Below are 22996 nucleotides of genomic sequence, written 5' to 3'. Positions count from 1 at the left end.
AACCACAGCCGATATAAAGTCGCGGTGGAACGGCATGTATCACAACCACATATTGACGTGGTTTTTTTGGCGCTCATAGGTAGTATTATATCATCGACAATTTAAAGCATTTGGGAAGGGCATGTAACAACCCTTTCCGACGCAAACATTTATATACTCATATCATAAGGATGTGCTCAGATCGGGAAGTGGAATTTCCGAGAGAAGGATATCCATCGTACTTAATGGCATTGAAAAAAACTGACGAATATGAATCAATCTGTGGTGAGAGAACCACACAGAAAGAGACCCGCAACCAGTCGTATACCACAATCATAGTAAACAAATGCGGCATCTTGTAGCAGGTGAAAATCCACAAAGTTAATAGTAGCAAAAGTCGTCCACGTTTCTCAAGCAAAAAGTATGCTACATAATCAAGAAAGATGTCCAACTGGAAAATCAACATAAATCATGTGCACACAAGCTGCTTCCACGACATACCTGTTCTACTGTCGCACATCTTAAACAAGTGGAGAATGAAACGGATACTCATGCTATTCCCTACGAAGACATATCTTTCAAGTCACCGAACATTGATTGCATCTATAAATATTTATACTATAAGACTTTTCAAGTAGATATTGGGAAACCTCAACCGAGCAATTTGGGTGTTGAACGCAATTACTGGTGTGGCAATTCACCCAATACCATAGGTCAGCAGATCAGCAAAATGGGACAGTTTTACATTTCAGATGATAAAACAGAATGTGTGTGTGGTGGGGGGGGGGGTATAAAGATGTTAAAACATATTTTGCTTATTGAAGAGCTGGTTTGAATTTCGCGCAAAGCTACACGAGGATTATCTACGCTAGCCGTCCCTAATTTAGCAGTGAAAGACTAGAGGTAAGGAAACTAGTCATCACCACCAACCGCCAACTCTTGGGCTATTCTTTTACCAACAGTCACGTTATAATACCTCCACGTCTGATAGAGTGAACATATTTGGTGTGACTGAGATTCGAACCCGCGACTCTCAGATTGCGCGTCGAGCGCCTTAACCACCTGGCCATGCCGGGCCCGATAAAGAAATAAATATTATAAAACTTTATATGGTAAACCTAAAGGGGAGAATGGAAAATTTTGCGTATTTGTTAAATACAAAGCCACATCTTAAAGAAAAATTGTTGCAGATGGTAAAGGAAGGAATGTGTTGAATAGCGGTGAATTAGCCTCTGAAAAATCTTTGAAAATTGTCGGTTATAAAAATGATTTTATTGAAAAACATTATGTTTTTATTGTTTAGTTTCACGTGTTATTATTTTATATTTTTATATATTTAGCGTAGCATACTATATACAGAGGATGGATCATATCGAACCTCCTAAAACGGTTCTAAAGTACAATTTCTATAGTATTTCATGCAAATTTTATATCACAAATGCAACAACTACAGTAGTTGACACTTTGAACGTGTGTAATATTATATTGATTCAGTGGGGTCGAGCGAGGTCAGACTACTGACTTGCAAGTCCAGCGCTCGCGTGCAGTTACCACACACACACACACAATATATAATAAACTCCCTACTCACATTAAAGCTGTGGGTGCGTTATAAGGGTAGCTATCAAATTCAACTATTCGATCAGACAAGAACCCCAAGAGCTGGCAATGGATACTGTTGACTGGCTGCCTTCGCAATAGTCTATAATGGTTGAAAATCAGGGTGAGCTATCGCAGATATTTCTTGGAGAACTTTCCGTGAATATACGAAAACAAACAAACTGATTCTGTGATCATCAAAATATAGCTTAATCATGATGAAAGGTGATGTATGTTCTATAAAACATATTATTACACCAAGTGTAAAAAGCTTTCTGAAAATTTCGAAAGCGCTGTCAAGAGTTACACATGTGCGTTTATTTTTACTTATTTCACCAGTTACGTGTACAGAGTTCATTATAATTCAACAAGCCAAACAACTTAAAAATATTGTTTACTTAATAAGGAGAGCGAATCCACATCACATGGCAACAGAGTTTGGTTGTGGCCTTAACGCAGTGACCAACTCCACACAACACATTTACTAGAAGTAAGTGTTACAATTCTGCGTGTCACGTCATTCTGGTGCATGAAATTATTTTTTTGTATCTATAGCATATCGATTCTGTTTGATAAAATCCTACAATTGAGAATTGTTATAAGGCTTACGTCAACCTTATGATCTGTTCAAACTGGAATTTCCAGGTACAATAAACCTTAATTATTAACATATTATAAACAGGCGTAGCATAACGGTTAATGTGTCCAAGGTTCAAGGTTTGTTTCACGATATCGCTGATCACGTTTCGCACTTTCAAGTATTGGTGCATTAAAAGAGTAACAGTCCATAACTTTATCTGATTAAAAGCCTTGTGGTGGCTGTTGCTGCTGATTGAGTGCCCCTCGTTTGGATAATCAGTAACTAAGCGCTAAGGAAGGCTGTAACTGAACCTTTGTGGACCTCTGGCGTGGAAATATAGACCATATGCGCACAAGATGTAATTCAGGTTGAAAAAACAATGCCTTTAAGCAACCAAACTAGAACACAGGATGTTACAATAATTACTAATAATAGAACAGCTAACTCCTCGAATAAAACAACGTGAGAATATTTTATCATTTCCTTTATTTTCTATAATAATCATAGTTTTGAATAACTATTCTTGATTTTATTGATATCATTGAATACAGTTACATATCAACCCAATCACCAAACCCCAATAAAGCTATTCATTCATACATTTATAACTCCACCCTAAGTACCTAGTAGCTTAAAGTACAGGATGGGCTTAAATAGCAAATCTCCCGATAAAATTTATAGTACCACAACAAGATACTCGCTTTTAATCCACGAATTGTGATGTATAGGTCCAATTTCTGATAATACTCATAGCTTAGTGAACGGTTTCAATAGATTGTGAGAGCAGACATTGTGTGATGAGAAAAATGTGTTTTCATGTGGCATTCATAATATCCCTGTTTGTTTGTTTTAAGACGTGGCATACATAATATCCCTGTTTGCTTGTTTTAAGACGTGGTATACATCATATCCCTGTTTGCTTGTTTTAAGATGTGGCATACATAATATCCCTGCTTACTTGTTGTTTTTCACTCGTTTCTAGCTTCAACCTTATATACATAAATATTAGATCTTTCAAAGGCGTTATTTAGAAGTACGTTTACATGATAAACGTGTGCCATACACCCTAACAATTTGCGTTTTAACGTCGTAAGAATGAACAGCCATCACATGAGTGTTTTCATTTTTTTTAGAGTCTCCACTTGACCTATCAAAATCTTTATTATCTTCAAGAGTGCCAATTATATCTCAAAGGAATACCGATCGCAGAAATCTGGGCACAACCTTCCCAGAGACAGAGAAGCGACGCTCGGCATCAAGTGACTGTCTTTCCATGAGTGATGAGGTAATTATCCGAAACCTACGGCTTATAGTAATAAATACAACTAAGTATATTCAGTATTCTACTAATACTAGTAGCCAACTGAAAGACGATTTATGTCTAAGTTTAGATATGTTTATAACTTAGCAGCAAGTTAACGAAGAATCTCACGTGATGTCTAAATTGGTTGTATCTCTTCCTCTCCCGCCGGGACAGTCTGCAGGGGTTGAGGCCCGTCAGTTGCCGGTAAAGAAAGCCCGGGAGCGAACACTACTGCCTTGTGAGGTGTGCGGCAAGGCTTTCGACCGTCCATCCTTGCTCAGAAGACATATGCGAACCCACACAGGCAAGTCTTGAGGATATATAATTGCAATGCCTCATAATTAAAGAATAATATTTTTTCTTTAGAATATCATCGAGCTTTAATTTGGATTTATCAACGTAACATTTTTTACATTTTCTATCCAGTATTCTTCGGATATTTGAAATTTTCATTTTTGCTTTTACCATACGTGTAATTTAATCCTATTTTTTATACATACTTAATAGACATTTATTGTCTGAATATTTTTGCTTAACTATGCTTGTGATAAAGGATCTACTAAGTTTTTAATGATTCTTAAGTACGAAATAAAAAGTGTTTTTAATGGGTAAGTTGGAGAAACTGATGTTTCGTGTTAATATTTTTATTGAATTTTAGAAACTCAGCGTTCCCGTTTTATCATTTTTATTTAAAAATAATCAGAAAAAATAGGAAAGTTGAAATGTATTTACAGATGTTTACAAGCATAAATATTACGGTGTCATTTTAACATAATTTATGTTAGAATCAACATCAGTAACACCAAAGAAATGAAATCCATGAATAAAAATATAATACTGAACAAAAGTTACCTGGCGAGTAAAATTAGAAATTTTATTATTATTTCAAATACTGTCTGTTGATACAGGAGAGAAGCCTCATGTTTGTGAAGTGTGTGGTAAGGGTTTCAGCACATCAAGCTCTCTCAACACCCACCGCAGGATCCATTCCGGTGAGAAACCCCACCAGTGCCACATCTGTGGCAAACGGTTTACAGCTAGTTCCAACCTATATTACCACAGAATGACCCACAGCAAGGTGAGGATTTTGATAAACTTCATAAACATTTATGCTCAGGAAATTCCACTTTATGTAGGATTTCCCAAAGAAAACTAAACACGCGAGAGTGAAAATGCCTGACCTATTTTCTGTCGTTTAATATATCTATGTAAAAGTTGTTATGAATATTCAAATAAATATTTATTATTTTCTTAGAGTTGATGAGTAAAAGTAAAGAATAATACATAACAATATGTAAAACTTACTATATCTGCAATATCCACTACTGACGAGGCCTTTCGAATAATGCCAAGGCTCATAAGGCAGACTGGGATGCGACAGACGCATTAACGGTTGAGACGCTAATTATATTATGAAACTGTATGAAAAACTGTTATTGTATGAAAGTACATCACTTTACTGTTAAATTTTAACAACAATAGTCCAGTAAATTTTCAGATTGTGATAAAATTATATAGGAAATATATTTTAACACTGAAAAAAAAACGCACACCTTGTTAAACAGAGATCTATATAAAAAGTAAAATACAAATTACGTTAACTCCAACACGGTAAATTATGTCCAAAGGAACGTCAATTAATTATTTAGTTTTTATGTGGTTTCATCTTAAATGGGTTATATAACTTCCACTAGTTTCAATCAGGATAGTAACTATAGTAGGCAGTATTTCAGTGAACGTTCGCTGGGCCTAACTTCGTCTTATGTTTTACGCCTGAGGCTGTAATGGTTGCGGTGGGCATGAAAGGAGTCTTCTCTTGTGAAAAATGAATTAAGGTCCTTTTTAATGAAAATTGTGCGTATTTCTTCTCAATAAAGTGTCAGAAGATGAAATTTCCCATATATATTAAAATAATATACAATTGTATTAAGTCTTGAAAACCCCTCAGTTTTCTGTGTGGATAACAAATTACTGATGTGAAAAGTGTTCATAAGGTGATTGAGTCAAGGAGAACAAAGTTGAGTTTATGTCTGAGGAAAATATTTCAAGTAATTCCCTCTAATTGTAACCATAGTGAAAACTCACCTCTGAGGAAGATGAACAGAAGAAGCTTGATAAAAATTGACACAAAACTAAAATCACGATTTCGCAGACACAACCTTCTAACACAGAAAAACTCTATCTGGTCGTATTTCAGGCTCAAGGCGTCTCTTACAGTAAATGAGATGCTGAAGAAAACGTTATGTTAAAATGGATCATGATGAGTAAGAGCAACACTTGCTTTCCAAGGTTGTACATTGACCATAAATTAACTATGTAGTGTTACGCCCTTTTCCACTACATGCTAATTTGTAATTATCTGAAACGTTTTGGCGTATTTTATTTACTTGTTTGCAGATAGCTTTATGAACACAAAGACCTGTTTGCTTATGGAAATTAATACAAAGCTACACAAGGGCTAGTTGTACTAGTCAGCGCTAATTTTGAAATTGATAGACTAAAGGAAATACAATTAGTCAACAGCCTCCACTGTCAAATCCTTGGGCTACGCCAATCGAATAGTGAAATTTCATCGTCACTCTTATAACGCACCCACGGCTCAAAATTGCGGAGTTCCTTTATGTGACGATGGCGTGAACACTGAATTCTTGGATTCACATTCCGACAAGTTATCCTCTAAGCCACGCCTGTCCCGAGTATAAATGAATTCAATTAAAACTTTTCTGTCAAAGTACAGTCTTCTATTTAAACCTTATTCCTAAGAACTTACAATTAATTTATGAAAAACGTATACTCATAACAGGCTACACTAACAATACAAAAACATCTATGTTTTTCTTCTTTTGATATAGTACTCAAAATTAGGATTTCCTCTACAAACGAATATACTGCTATAAACATATTGGATAAAAGGTTCAATGCATCCTGTAGATAAGCCGTTCACGTTGTTGAGAAGATAGTTTGTTTAGGGTTGAAAGTCTTTTCAAAGTCATCACACAGTGAGAAATCATTCGGGGTTTTAATAAACGATGTTATCAGAATTTCTAATAAACTTTGGATTTGAGGTCTACGCCCTGCTCTACTTGAAAGATTGCCTCCCTGTCGAGTTAGAACTAGTTTGTCGTCCTACAATAACCATGCCAAACATTTAAGATTCTCTAAATTAACGTTGCTACACTACAGAGTAACGAATGTTGCACCATGAATATTCAGTATAGGCGGAGTTCACCTTTGATGAGGGAAAGCTATGGAATATTGATTCGAATTGTCGGGTGCTTATTGAATTATATTTCGTCTTCTTAACCCTTGTGGAGGATTCTTAATATCGTATTACATTTGTCCCTTATCGTGCATAACTTTCACGATGCAAGTTACAAAGATGCTGTTATAATTAGTGCTAGTACATGTAATATATTTATTACTTGCTTTTTTGTTTATTTGTTTAAAGTTAAGCACAAAGCTACACAATGGGCTATCTTTGCTCTGCCCACCACGAGTATCGAAACCCGGTTTCTAATATTGTAAGTCCGCAGACATACCGCTGTGCCACTGAAGGGAAGGGTGCTTATTAATTGCAAATATGAATATAACTATTCTAAGATATTTGACACTGTATGTGTAGGCCAGAATTAAACAATTTTCAGTTTGACTAATTTACTGCGATTTCTTGGCATGAACTAAGGCATATTCGGGTTTCCTTTCTATGTGTTATTAGAATATATGCCTTACACGGGTGTGGCAGGACAAAACTAGAAGGTTCAAGAGTTTGTGCGAAAATTAGAACATTCTTTGTATCTGTTTTTTTTTTCGTCCTTTGCTTGTCAGATGTGATATTACAGTATTTAATTTGATATAAAAGCTAATTATTCACGTTAACATGATAATTAACGAAAATAAAGTGAAATTCATGTGCATACTGATTGTTGGTATAACCAACCAAATTCTAAGCTCGTTTACTAATAAAACAAACGTTTATTATTTCCAATCTAGTGATAAGTATTCATTCTGAATTCTAAAATTATATAGGTTATAAACAACAAAATTTGTAAGATCATAGAAGTTTTTAAATTAATAATATAACTACTTATCCTAGTTGTTCTCAGCATACATAAATAATATTATGATTAGCCAAATATTATTTAGAGGTTTGTTTAAAGGAAACTACTTAAATTTATCGAACTTTTGAAAACTACTCTACCTTGATAATAAATGAAATCCCAATTCTGTAATCAGAAATGCACTTTCTAGTAACATTTTCTATTTTCCAACAGAAGTGTGTAAAAGAAGAAAATAGTTTTCTTCATTATTTTCACTTATCTATTTTGATAAAGTTTGTACAAGGACGTATTATTTTATCTTACAGGAGAAGCCACACAAATGTACTTTATGTGCCAAATCTTTCCCCACACCCGGGGATCTGAAGAGTCACATGTATGTCCACAATGGTTCGTGGCCTTTCAAGTGTCACATTTGTAACCGTGGGTTTAGCAAGCAAACGAACTTGAAGAATCATCTCTTCTTACACACGGGTGAGTAAATAGTAAATCTATCTACTTTTTTTTGACAATTTTAAGAGTGCATCACAATAAACCTAAAATTAGTTTGCGTCACATGTTGAACCATTTACTGGACAAGTCTTATTTTTTTGCTTTTAACACCCAAAACACGCTTATGTTTCATCAAGGAAATAATAAATAATCCTTTATAATACAACTGTGATCCAGTTTTTATCAGCAATAAATTAACAGCTTTTATCTTGTATTTTAATATCAAGCCGACAAGTAACGCCTTCCTATTTTAAACAATAACATCTTTCTTTTAATAAAAAAACTAAAGTAAAGCAAATGTTTAATAGCGGTACTTGAACTTAAACTAAGCCATCAACAACAAATTTTACTGATGCTGTATTTTTATGGTTATTGTTTCGTGACACGAAGCAATGCTTCTTCAACAAAATGCACTCAGAGAACAATCCAGAAACTCGTTCATTAATAATAATAAAGTATTCCATTTAGTCAGTTGAAAGTAAATTACTTGAAAACATTCAATGTGAATCTACAACAATAACAGATAAATAAGGCTACGTTTCGCAAAAATGAATTTACGTCAGCAGACTAACTTGGCTGAGGAATTTATTGTGCTTCCTTGGTGACTTTTTGTTTTACTTCTAAAACAACAAAATCGTCAGATGTACAATGTAATTCGTTCTAACTAACTGCAATACCAAATCGTAAACTTTTTATACTTATCTTTATTCAGCGACACTTCATACGATTTCCTAAAAAAAAATGTCTCTATTACAGATTTTATCAGCTATAATTATTTGTGTATTATTATTTAATAAAACGGAGTATAAAGGAGTTTTATATGATTAGAATGTATTAACTCAATATTTTTTATCAGACTAACAATAGTCAAGTGCAACTACAGCTTAGAGTCTGAAAGTACAACGAAAGGTTCTAAAGCGTTGTGTAAGAGTATGTGTTGTTTGTTTCATAGCAAAACCACATTGGGTTATCTACTGTGTTTTCCGCGAGGAATCGAACCCCGGTTTTTAGTATTTCAACTCCGTAGACTTAACCGCTGTCCCATCGGGGGATCGTTGTGTAAGAAAGAAACATGTTTAACAAAAAATAAAATCATGTGGTTAAAGACTGGCTGAGCGATCTTCCTACTTAACACTTTTTTGTGCTCAGCGGAATATCTGCGGACTTACAACGCTAGAGTCTGGGTTTCGATATCCGTGATGGGCAGAGCACAGATAGCCCATTGTGTAGCTTTGTGCTTAACTTCAAGCAAACAAACAAACTTTTTGTGCTACAGTTTTTTAAGTCTTTTATACATTCTTTTATTGTATATTGACGTAAATTTGGGTTTATTTTTACATGATTAATTTTACTTTTCAATTTAAGAATCAATCTTTCGTACCTTTACGAAGTTATAAGTATTTCAGAAATCCTTTGATATATAGTTTTGAAAATAAAGGGCGAGAACGCCGGTGTTTTCAAAGTTTTACGGAACTAGAATATTTTGATCTAGGTTAAAGACTTTACTAAATCCTAACAAACACCTTTTTTTAAACTTAACTCTGCTTTATAATAAATGTCGCATTCCTTTTATAGTGGCATTCATTAAAACCTAGGCGTATAATTGAGAGAAACAGAAAAAAAAGGAGGTCCCTTAAACTTTGGGTGGAAATTGCGGTAGCTGAAAATATGTAGCTGCCACCCTTGTCAAGGTCAACTGTACATTAGTCTCAGATGTAATGCAAATAATTTATTCAAACATAAACACCCCAATGATCATTATTGTTCTAACCTAGACGGCTCAGTCTAATCTAGATCAGAAAAGAAATCAGTTTTTACCTTTACTTTCAGTAGTCGAAACGAAACAAGCTTTTGTATGAATACTTTAGGGTTTTAATATGAATACTGTTGTGGTTTAGTATACATTAGATCAGTATTGCTCCTACTAGAGTTTAAAAGGAGAAGTAAGTGAGCGATATTATTGTCTTTTAGAGCGTTTTTTAATCGTTGATTTGCTAATCAATAGGACTTGATTTATTAAGTCGGGAATGTGAGAGATATTCTTATAAAAACACAGTTTCGTTTAGTGGTGCCGCCCAGTGGTTCAACAGTAAATGTACGGACTTATAACGCTAAAAACTGGGTTTCAATACACGTGTTTGGCACAGCACAAATATCCCATTGTGTTGCTTTGTGTTTAGCTGCATACATAACAAACAAAATCATTTAGTGATATCTCCTACCACTAGTCTGGCTGGACTAATTAGAGCTGATTTTGTTCCAAAAAGCTCTGTTTAGCTGGTCATGAACGGAATTGTACTGCATAATGTAAGCTAATATATATATTTTACGATTCGGGTTAAACAAATGTAAAGTGAGTTAATAATAAATATTAAATTTAAACAAATTACTTGTGTCACTCATTCTGTGAACAAATTACTATAAAAATAGAAATACCATTATTTTTTGAAAACAAAATTACGTTCAAAATTACGAAAAATAACAGCTATATTTTTTCGTAATGGCGACTTTGATACCATCTTGAAGGTAGAGGTAAATTAGTTGGTTTATTAGAAATATAATACACTAATCAAAGCAATTAAAGGACAATTGGAATTTATATTATTCTAGTCGTGGCGTAGTCAAACTATTGTTATAACGTTATGTCAGTCATTCTTGACTTATATAGCTTGTCTGTTTATCTGCGCTCGTCTTCCTTAGTTTTCAACTGACAGATTAGCAGGAATGCAACTCATCAACAACAACTTCCGTCAACTATTGGGCTATTCTAATCATATAGTGAGATTTGCCCGTCAATCTTATATTGCACCACGGTTCCAAGTGCGGAGCGTGTTTTTGTGGTTTGTTAATCCATTTATAATGAAAAGTGTAAGACCTGTGCTATTCTAAAAGAATCGCTAGCAAAAATTCATTGAAACCTAGTAGTAACCTGTATGTGTGATTTCGTTTGTATTAACTAGCTGTGGTCAATAAGCGTCCCAGTCAGGATAAACCGTAGCCATGTTAGTTAAAATGATAACTTTCAAATACCAAGCTTTCAGTCTTATGACATTTTAAGTTGACTATCTAACGTTGTATCTACTAAATCACATAATAAATAAATACGTAAAAAAAGTGTACAAAGGTGATTTTCACCAGTTAATTTTATTCCCATGATGTTTATTCGCACTGAATATTTAAACAAATCCTATTAAACTCTACGAGCTTAAGTCATAGGTTCGTTTTCTAGCAGCAGGTGGTAAGACATTCAATTTGATATTTCGATAAATATTATGCCACTCTTCACTCGGTACCCTTCTTGCCCCATCTAGCGTCGGGCGTTACCTCATTCCGGTAGCCAACACTGGCTCTATTGTTGGGTTATGATGAATACAACCCTGTGGGTGGAACTTCGTGAAAGTAGAAGAGCTAGTTCAAGGCGGATCCTGCGTTACACGTCAAGCTTTCTTGCCCCACCAGGAACAAAAAGTTTCAGTTAAGTAAGGCGATAATTGACAATCGTATTTCACAGTACGAATAATGACGTGCCTACACTCACAAGAAAATTTAAACGCTGTTTATTAATCTTTTGAAATATTTTCATTCGTTTTAACCTCATAAGTATATGAAAGGAACTTGTCAGTACTTATGATTGAAATGCTGGCTTATTTTGAAGTTTGTTTCAGAGTTCTTGCTAATATTCTAGTTAGCTCAAGTTCTGAAAAGGAAATATGCGCTTGCAACTATTACAAAGTTTGCGACTTTTTTTGTAAAGCTTGGCTTTTGTACAGAAGTTTGTTTGTTTGAAGTTATGCACAAAGCTACACAATGGGATATCTGTGCTCTGCCCACCACGGGTATCGAAACCCGGTTTCTAGCGTTGTAAGTCCGCAGACATACCGCTGTGCTACTGGTGAGCTTGTACAGAGGCAGGGACACGGGAACTAGGGGTATTGGAAATGCGATAGCATCTCCTGGCTTGACATAGATTTTATCATTTACATGACTTAGACCATTATGGTAATGAAATTATTTAGATTTCCACTTTCTAGTAATAAAGTAATTCTAATGTAATCCACTGACTTACTGGGTTTGTTCAATGGTTTTCAGCGCCCCCACTACACAAGTTGTTCAAGCGCCAAGGTACAGACGTGGAAATTTTGGAGACAGATTTAAAACTGGTTGCTTAGTCCACCGCGTTACATAAGGAGCAGGATCCCCGCTATCTGCTTACTAACGAAGTTAAGGTTTCACTAACAAGGCGAGAATTATGCGAGAGCAAGTACCCATTATGTGAAGAATCGCTGTCTTGATCAGCTCTAGACTGACAGGTGTTCACTGACACTCTAGTAATAAATGATAATAGTTAGAGCGATGCATAGGAGACGAATGAAATACCAGTAATGTACTCTGGAATTAATTTCCAATACAGAGAAGTTTCCTCCCAATCTGTGAATCTTTAGCTCTGAAATGCTTGACTGATTTATGTTACCTAACTGGCTAGACTGTGAAATGTGATCAGCATATCCCTCACGCTTCATTAGCATACATTTATTGCAAAAATAGGCATTTTTCTCTCTGTAGGGCTAACACACAATGTGGGAAAAAATTAAACCTTATATGTTTATAAAAGTAATAACTAAACCTCTACATCAGTTGAATGTGTTTGGTTCAATAAACACACTGTTTTAACATATTTGTATTTGAAAAAATCAACTCGCATTTACTGACACGTAAGATGTGAAATGTTTAATTCTTGTCTATGCTATTGGGTAACAGCTGTTATACACTTATTTTAGAATTAGTGAAAAATAACATTTCTTCAATTAAAGAATTTCAAAACTTTATAGTTAGATCAGGAGTTCCCAAATTGGGGGCTGCAGGAAAGTTTCAGGGAGACGTAGCAAGTACACAACAGACACAATATTGTTAAGGTACCAAGTATACACTTAGTCAAGATTTGTAACGGAGGCCTTGTGCGGAGGAACTTTGGGAACCATTGACTAAGATCATTATGGGAATTGAAGTCTTTGGATTTACACTTTCTAGTAATAAAGTAATTCTAATGTAATCCCCAGAATTAACTGAGCTTGAAAGATTCCGCTATAAAGAAAGGCCAAGTATGGCTAAGTGATAAGTTTAAAGGCCTATGGATAAAGAAGCATGAGGTTCGAGACGTAATGCCTTCTCGTCTGAGGCCACATTATAAAACCGACTGTCAACAACGTTATTCATTTCAAAGAGCCTGACACAGCTCTTGTGGTGACAGGTGCTTCTGGTTGGTTACCTTCTTCTGGTCAACCCTTCCTAACAACTATCTGAAGTTAGGGGTCTCTGACCGAGACGTTAAACCCTAAGGTGTAGTTCAGTTTGAAAATTCCAATTCAATTAAAGATATTGTCCAATGATATAGCTTTCATGCAGTGTTACCATGTTGGTTCTGTATGTATTTTAATAAAACTTATTGTTGGAACGGTTTCTATTATTGTGCTGGCTATTTAATACTTGTTCCAGTCTACCTAAGGTTAAGAACAAAACGTTTTTGTTTTTTTTTAAAACAACTTTTTCCATTAGCTTAACTAACGTTAACTGATGGGCCCAAGTTCACAACAGACGCTAACTCAACAATTTCACAATACTTCGTCGAAAAATAAACTTAATATTTACTAAACTAAGTGACTAATGAGCTCACTAACTCAAAAGCTAACTCTAATAGGTTCATTATAACTTATTAATACAATCAACGATTTTCTAATTTGCGTTTTATATCTACTCAACCTTTTGCAAAGCTTTTACGAAACATCCAGACATTAAACCACACACTTATTGCATGACGTCAAGAATAGATTAAAAGTATAGCCTACAGCCTTAAATGTGACGTTCAAATTGAAAAATCCAATATAAATTTCACTGCAAGTCATAGTCGAGTAATACAGCTTTTATGCAATGTGTCATGTTACTTTCATGTATAAGTTTTTATAAAACTTATCAAATGCACATCTTGCTATATATTTAATTAAAAATTAATTACCTAAATTCAAATTTATTCTATAAACGACGATAACATTTTGTAAATTCGGCTTTAAGAGATAAACAATAATAGGTTAAAACGAAAAGTATTCATAGTAGTTATATAACATTGTTAAACTAAATGTAAAACAGTGTTGAAATCAAACTATGAACCTTTGGTTTGCCGCTTTGATCTAAGGCAAGGCAGGTGAGATTTATGCCTAGAGCTAATGTTTCCAGTGAATTTTGGGCAAGGAACCAGGTGCCTACATAATAAGAAATTGGTGTGTCTAGTATATTGTTTTTCTACTAATGTTCGGGTGCTTTTGATTCCGTCTAGACCTAGTTTTCAATTACACAATTCGGTCGACGTTCGCATTGGATGCTTCCCCCCCTATTGTAGCAAGCGTCAATGATAATAACATCATTAAGAAGAGCCTCCTCCGCTCTCTGTATGCAGTGCAGATACCAAAGTGTCTAAGCTTTAAACATGGTTCAAGGATTCTTTCTTTTGTGTCACAGAGAAAGTTAACTGTGATCGTCCTCATAACTTCAGGTAGAGCGCCGCCGACAAGGGTTCACAATGAAATAATACATTCCAAAGAAATCATGCAGAACATTCATGTTAAGACGAGTGGTTGGTGCATTGTTTTATGCCACAGTTTTCTGTAGTAGTCAATCATTTCAATCTATTGTTTCATATAATGCTATTTGTCCGCTTCTCTACCAACAATATAAGGCATTTATTTTGAGAGTGACATAAAAATAGTTACGTGACTTTCAATGTTCAATAAAACATTGTTTCAGAAAAAGAACAGTATCAAGGTTAAAGATCTACACAGCAAACACGCGTTACTTTACACTTACAAAACAAGATGTACAAAGGTACTCAAGAAAGTTTAGTTTTACACTCACATTGTTACTAATGTTTTCATTTCAAATTTTATAGGTAATGTATAAAATCTATAAAAACGAATATTTGGGTAATCCTTTATTAAACAACCTTGTGTGTTTGTTTGTCCACGAATTCCTTCCACAGTTTTGAATATTTGCAGTATCAGACTTGGCAGATTAACTCGGAGTGGTCTGGGAATTCTTTAGCTATACGGCATAACCCCAATTCCAAGGGGGTTACAACGCCTCCTGAAGACCACTCAGGTGTGATAGAGGCTTAGGAGTTGGTTTGCAGTGTCACTAAACTCGAATATCTAGCATCGGAATTTGTGTTCCTGGTCCCCTTGGGATTTCGGGGGTACCATAGTTGAAACTGTGTTCATACGCCTATTTATAAGCTAATGGAATTAAATTTGACACACGTGCTGTGGTACCACAGGCGGGTGTCTTAACTTTTTTTTAGAGGAGGGGGTAGCTATAAAAGTAATTTGGGGATAATGAAAGAATTTGATCGAAATACTGGGACCTCTGTGGATAACGTACCCCACAGTGAAACGTGAGTATTTTATGCTAGTGAGTTTTTTGTTTTTGATGTTTTTTGTGAGATTTCTCGAATATGTTATGTGTGTATAGTGTTGAGCACTATTACTTAGTATAAAGGAAAATAAATGTTGTTTCTGGTTGTGTAATACGGAAAACGATAGGTTAAAACTTAGTTACAGTATCCCTCCCCCTTCCACCAGTAGCTCAGCGGTAAGTTTGAAGGCTTATAATGCTAAACATCGGGTTTCGATACCCTTGATTGTAAAAGCACAAATACACGGAATGATTAGTATTTATTACAAATAAAACCAGGCCAATTACTCAGTGTTGTCGAGTAGTTATCATACACAAATCTACGCATTGCTGTCATATTCACATGATTTTATCAATGAGTTTTTAAAAACGTTTTCTTTTTTTTTAGGGGATAAACCTCACGTTTGTGAATACTGTCAAAAAAAATTTGCTCTTGCCTGTAATCTTCGAGCTCACCTTAAGACTCATGAAGGTATGTGTTAACCAAGGTAACATAAGTTATTAAAATACGATTACACCATGATATGAGAAAGGATATGACTAAAAGATGTTTCAACTTTATTCTGATTTTTTTTAGCATTACGAAAACAGTAATATATTACTTGCGAAAGAAAAACATTTATAGGAATAAAGAAAACTTTATTTTTCTAAATGATAGATAATAATACCTTCCGATCAAAGTAAATTATGTACTTAAAACGAACTAAAAACAACCTGGCCACAAAGTATAGCTGATTAACTAACTACTAATAAAGAATAAAACACATTGTTTAATAGTTGGGTACCCCAACTATTAACGACATTTTCGGCCATAAACCCAATAATATTTTACGATGTGTGGTCAGCTTAGAAGATTATATTAGTTCTAAATACAAAATATAAACTAGTAGTGCAAATCAATCTTAATAATGAATGACAAGTAAAGATAAAATGCAAATAATTACATTCGATCTAGTAACTAGTGTAATCAATATCTTTAACAAAAAGAACAGTAAATAAACAAAATAGTATACCTTACTTAGGAAACGCAGAAACACTAGAATAGGGTCAAAATTAACTCAGTTAATCTGGGTATAATACAACTAACTTGACATTACCTTTAGCTAACCTGACTCCAGGTTATTTTCTAATCAATGTTTGTTGGTACTACGGTAACTTTCCAATTCAGTATTTGTTAAATGCATATTTATGATAATGGTTGGATACGGCTTGAATGGGTAATGAAGAAAAACTTTAATACAAGTTTTCTTCATTACCCATTCAAGCCGTCTCCAACCATTATTAGTCTCAAAGTGGGTTCCTCGTCATCGAATTTGAATTCATCACGGCATATTTATGATGTTATCTTTTTTTAATCTAGATAATTTATGCCGCAGAAGTATTACTGCAAGCATTATGTTTTACATGTTTTTTGTTTATTTTTTGTTGTTGTTGTTGTTAAGCGCAAGGTTACAAACGGTTATTTGTGCTGTGCCCATTACGTATATCAAAAGACAATTTTTAAGTTTCTAGGCCCCCAGACTTTCCGCTGAGCCACTGGGGAATTTTTTGGTCTGTTTTATACCAATATTTACTAACGTACAACGACTTCTCCTTCGTTTTAATGCAAACATAATTCATCATTTTGATAACATACCCATTGCTAAAGTGAGAAACGTGATTTTTCAGCAACAGAACACGAACCATGAACCCTCGGATTCACAGTCTGGCCATCCAACTGTGAAGCTACGTATGGGTCTTATTTTAAAGTAGTCATCTGTGTGTATCCATGTATACAACATGTCGTCTCATGAATAATTAGACAGATTTGATGAATATATTTTCGTATAGCGAGCATACAAGTACAGGGCCGAAGACAATTTTCTAACTTTGGAGATGCTTTCCTACCTGGAATATCATCAAAATGCTTAGCACGTGCGATCGCACCGCCGCCATGTGGAATGCGCGTTTATATGCTGTGTAAGATATACTGGAAAGTCCCATAGAATATTGTGATTAACAAAATATTTTATCACTATGTTGGAACTTATTAGCAAAAACTAGCACCCTCAAGCACCCACATGTATAGTAGCTTGAAGGCAGCTTAATTTGCTGTATTAAATAAAAACAATCTGACAGAACGGTCAGTAATTATGCATAGTTTAAGACATTAATATCCACCCCTTAGCTACCCATTTTTTTAATTTTCTGAAGAAACCTTACAAAAAGAAGTCGCACTTGTTTCGGGAATTCAGTGAAGTTGTTTAGATATGTAAATGTTTTTTGTTTTTCCTACCAACGGTTTCCGTGACAAAAACTGTTACCGTTTCTACCCGTGTAATGTTTTGTAAGGGACGAAAGCAAGTGGCTCGTTTAAAAGATACAGCAATGTTTTTATGCGTAAAAAACATTTTGGAGGCGAAAGTAGAGCAAGGACAGACGGCTTGAAGGACAAGCTATGCTTGCGCAGAATGGCACGACGCTAGGCCTCTTTGGAAATCAGATGACTAGTTGACATCCCATCATATGGTTCCTCCGGCAGCTTGAAGACAGGTTCAATTCTAAAATATATCCTTATTTTCCCTTAATGAGAAGTCAACCTTGATCTCATTTTCAAACAACTATCACGAACAATAATATCAAGTTTGACATCCCTGCAACACCTTCCTTAGAATAATCAACGAATAAAAAACGGTACAATTCAGGGTTAAGAATTATTCACACTTACAGCATAATAGGAAGCTACAGAGTAATTTAAGTTAAAACTTAGACTTAACTATAGTTTATCAGTTTTGTTCTATCTATTATTAATTGAAGCTAGAGTGCAGTCAGACAACCGGCTGATCCAAATGTTAGCTGCTTCACACTTAAATACCATTTCATTGAATAGCATTTGATTTAAAGCATCAATTCTCATTTGTCGTTTTGCGTGTCAGGCTTTTTACTGTTCACATATACAGCATTCTTATATATATCTGAAACAGATGAAAATTAACAAGTATTCTTATACTGCTCTGGTCATCTTAACTTTGGGTTCACCTTGTATATGTCTGAATTCCAAACCTAAACCAAACTTAAGTTCTTTGTCTAAAAATCAGTCTTCATGAAGAGTATAATTCAAATGTTTCTGATATCTCATAACGGTCCTCCACCTTTAAGTTAATCTATAAATTTTCACTACACAGCGTGTGTTACTAAACAACGAGTCGTTTTAAAAAGAAATGTTTATTTTTATCGTTTTAGGTGAACTCCAAGAAAGTTGCTCCCAATGTGCCAAACATTTTCCTATATCTGCCAATATGCTCAATCATGGATCCTGTCAGAATTGCTATCAAAAAAATAATGGGATCGCCCTGATGAAGAAGAAGGAGAAAGAAGAAAGCAGAGAAATAGTCTCGCCTTCTGGTACAAAGACTTACAATGCAGTTGTAGAGACTGGAAACTCTCGATCTCCTCTTCTTTATGGTATTTTGGACCACGTGATGGTGCAGTATGGAACAGCGAATGGTCAAATTTTAGAAGGGAAACAAATTTTCAATGCTAGGTCTTGATTAAAGAATAGTTGCTCAATTTTGTATTTTATTGAGATCAAAATAAGTGATTTTATAAAATTATATATCTTTAACTCGGATATCGCATTAAAATTGCAATGGTAAGACTATCTGCCTTTAAATAAAATGGAAGAGTTCCTCAAATGAAGTACATATGCGTTAAGAAAGAATTTAAACGAATTTTTGCCATTTCCACTCTTCGTTGACGACATCCTGCGGAGGAAACTCGCTTATTTTATAACAGCGTGTTGTTTTTTGTGTTTTTTGTTAAAATTATTTTTGTGTTATAGAAGCTTTTTGTTATTCTAGAAGTTGCTGATACTTCTATGAAGTGTTAGCAAATAAATGTAAAGCTGAAAACTTTGCATCTTACAACGCGAATTGTTACAATCAAAACTTTGAAATGGGTCTATGTTGTATTTTCAGCCGAGTACGCTCATTCTGTGTAAGTTTATCATTTTAGCATGGAGGTATTTGGATTTTTATTAGTGCCTTATTACTGTCCATTATGAAAGAAACTTCGCTGGTTTTTTGTTGTTTTTTTTATTTTGCTATTCATTGCATAAAATCTAGATATAGGCAATCTTGGAGTTATCCAGCCACATCGAAAGTGACTTGTAGAGTGTAACATGTAAAAGTATAAGCAATGAATCTGTAGGTTTACATAATCAGATTAAAAATACATCGTTAAAGAACAAGACAGTTTTTTTTTATGAATAGAATTAAAAGCTGCTATAATTCTAGTCAAAAACTACGTTTTCAAAGTGAAGCTTTTGTACAAAAGGGCAAGGGGCCATCGTGCATTTCAAGGGTGGTATCTGTTTAACATTTGTAATTAATTTGTATTATAAATAAATAAACAATATTTTTTTTCTAATTTTTGTCACGTTTTTTATGTATAACTACTACAATATGAGCATTTTCTCAGGAATAAGGAAAACAACTTCTCAGGAAAACTACGACACTGAGATAAAAGTCCTGTCACTGGTGTATTTATAAACTTGCCTGACCTATCGCGTGACAAGTCACTAGATTCTGACGGAAATATACTGGAGATAAAATAGAAACGACCAAAAAACGTGTGTGGGAATGTACCATGTTTTTCTTTGGTTTAAAATTGTGTGTGTACGTTTTAAATTGAAATAACTTTCTGACTGTATATATAGAAAATCAGTAAATCTTTTAATCATTCTGATCTTAACTCTCTATCTTCCTATAGTTCGCTATTTTTTGAAACATCAGGTTTAAAAAAATAAGATCGTACAGTTGTTCAAAGTAACTTTATTACGCTGTGACAGTAAATACCCATTTCACGTATAATTACTAAAAATTTCTTATCAAAAATAATCTAACTACATAAGTCAGGAGGTAAGTAATTTAAAAACCATCTTTTAAATGAAAGAAGGCAATTTTGAAAAACACACCGACTAAAAATACTTGACATAAATCATTATACCGGAAACCCAACACCTATAATGATTATAGTGCATTGATTCATTAGGGCCCTCTCTGTTAACAATATTTGGGACCCTAATTTTAATATCTCACAAGGTTTGTTCTGCTTATGTAATCCAAGTTAGTCTTAAACCCATATGCTGATCTAAAATTAAATATTATAGCTTATTTTAAACATTATTAAGATAATGCAATGAAACTAGCTATAAATAAAAATGGGTAATTTATTACTTGCAAAACACATAAAAACCCTATAAATAAAATGGAGTAATTTGTTACTTGCAAAACACCAGTAGGTTGATACTAAGATCTATTTATACAGCTTGCTATTAATGCACGAAACTTGAATATGCTGAGAAGCGTTATTGTGTTTGCAACAAGGAGCATACAACGTCAAACAGCGGATGTTACAAAAAATACTAAAATTCAGAAACAAAAGAACACTAGCCCGTCCATCAATAGGATTATACCGATAATCTATCATTGAAGGCCTATATAATCGTGACAACAGTGTCAAGAATTCTTTATATAATCCGTTCGTACAATGGCGAATGGACACCAACTGCGTGAGTTTAAATTTGATATCACAGATAAACAAACAGCTTTCAAGATATTTATTAATATTTAACAGTAGAAGCGGAAGCTGGAAGATACAGGAAGTAAGGCCTAAAAAGAGGAATTAAGCTACCTTCATTAACTCGAACTAATAAACAAAGGTTATTGGAAATAAACAATTAATATGTGAATATGTTCATAAGAATATTAACAAATACTTTGGGGAATGATCAGGTGGTTGATATTCCATTCATGTAAATGAGGCGATTCTGGTGTTGAAAAATCCCGCATCTGCTTCCTTAATAGCCGTAAAAAGAAAATATAAACACTGCCGATGCGTATTTTCCTACCCACGACTGTATCTTTACATATTCTTTTACTTTCAAGAATTGTTAGTAATTTAGAAACAATATTATGTGTGAGTAAAAAAATAATCTTATATGAAAATAATTTAGCAAAGTTACCGTATAGAACCGTACTTTATTTAACATTTATAATTGGTCAATCTGTTCTTTGCACTAAATTATTGTTGTAACGCTGTTCTTTCTTTGCGGTTTTTGTTTAATTGTCTGGTGAAAACTCTAGCAAGTTCAGTCCTCTTTAGGAGAAGAAATCAGTATATTTCCTCCTTAATTCTTCTTTTACACTTTGTAGGCCTACGCTTAGAAATAATGTTATAACCTCTCTGACAACAGTACTTGGACTAACTACAATCACTCCACTTTCTTAAAGTTGCGCGATAACTCTTTCTTATCTCTGCTACCTCTACTACTACTAACTTTCTCGTCACTCTTGGGCAAAATCATTGGTATGAAAACTTTTTACCTTATTTTAATAAATTGCAATGTTTTATTTCTATAGTGCTTCTGGTGTCCCCTAGTGCCCTTCAAATAAAAGCAGGTGGTGCAGGTGTTATATAGAGATGGTAATCATTTTCACACCTAAAAATACTAAATATTGAACCCCGTAAGAGACTCACTGTCTTGTGGGTTCCATTTTTGATATACTGCTTGTTGGTCTCATGCTGTGGATGAGCAGACTTGAATCCATTTTCTGATTATACTAGCTCAGACATGACGATCATTTACCCAACTTTCTACACTGCTCCCTTCAACTGAGTTTTGAACTTTTTCTTCTTCTTCATTTCAACCCTTGTAGATCCTCTTCCATAATTCTGACATTACTGTTTCTCAATAGGTTATTTACAAGACAACATAAGATTAATCAATGCTTATCACACTACCAACAGACTACTTACGTTTTCTTTTGTAATAAGCCAATTCTATGACGACAGCCTTACATTAGAGCTTTGGCTAAACAACTGAGCTTTTAAATTCAACCAAATAAAGGCAACTAATTGTATTAGCAATGAAAAAACAGTTATTTACGTATTCAAAAATAGCAAGAAATTTAAGAATTAAAATGTGAACATGCTACGAGGAAAAGGAAAACAGGAAATTTTGAAGGATTAACTGAAGTGGTTATTTAAGTATTTCTGTCGAATAGACTACAATTGTGAATTTTGTTAAAACATTTTTACAACCAAATTTTTTCACAACTTAATAAATCTGGTTGTATCTTACACAGTATTGGATATCATCTAAACAACTCACTATAAAGAGTAAACTATCTTGAAATCACACAGTAAAATACTAAATGTAGGCTTACACGGTTTTTACAATACTGGTCTTTAACTTAACAGATTAACAAACCTAAAAGACTAACTGGGTAGGGATATTCATGCACAAAACAATTATTCTATAAGTTCGATTAGATAATCCAGATCCCATATCTCACGTTCAACTCGGTAGCCTCCCTTCGATTAGATAAACCAGGTCCCATATCTCACGTTCAACTCGGTAGTCTCCCTTCGATTAGATAAACCAGGTCCCATATCTCACGTTCAACTCGGTAGCCTCCCTTCGATTAGATAAACCAGGTTCCACATCTCACGTTCAACTCAGTAGTCTCCCTTCGATTAGATAAACCC

At 34.3% G+C, this 22996-nt stretch overlaps 1 protein-coding gene across 1 annotated transcript in view; it reads left to right on the top strand.

Annotated features, from left to right (window-relative positions):
• Positions 1 to 18998, top strand: part of LOC106462117 (zinc finger protein 287-like) — a 33022-nt gene extending 14024 nt beyond the window's left edge. Inside the window, exons 3-8 of the mRNA XM_022389493.1 lie at positions 3292 to 3443; positions 3636 to 3765; positions 4370 to 4539; positions 7825 to 7990; positions 15855 to 15938; positions 18689 to 18998. Of these exons, the coding sequence (XP_022245201.1) occupies positions 3292 to 3443; positions 3636 to 3765; positions 4370 to 4539; positions 7825 to 7990; positions 15855 to 15938; positions 18689 to 18996 (1010 nt within the window). The 3' untranslated portion in view covers positions 18997 to 18998. The remainder of the gene's footprint in view (positions 1 to 3291; positions 3444 to 3635; positions 3766 to 4369; positions 4540 to 7824; positions 7991 to 15854; positions 15939 to 18688) is intronic.
• Positions 18999 to 22996: the final 3998 nt, after the last annotated feature.

Source organism: Limulus polyphemus, unplaced genomic scaffold (genome assembly GCF_000517525.1).
Source record: "Limulus polyphemus unplaced genomic scaffold, Limulus_polyphemus-2.1.2 Scaffold43, whole genome shotgun sequence".
Taxonomy (NCBI): domain Eukaryota; kingdom Metazoa; phylum Arthropoda; class Merostomata; order Xiphosura; family Limulidae; genus Limulus; species Limulus polyphemus.
This window is presented reverse-complemented; position numbering and strand designations above follow the sequence as displayed.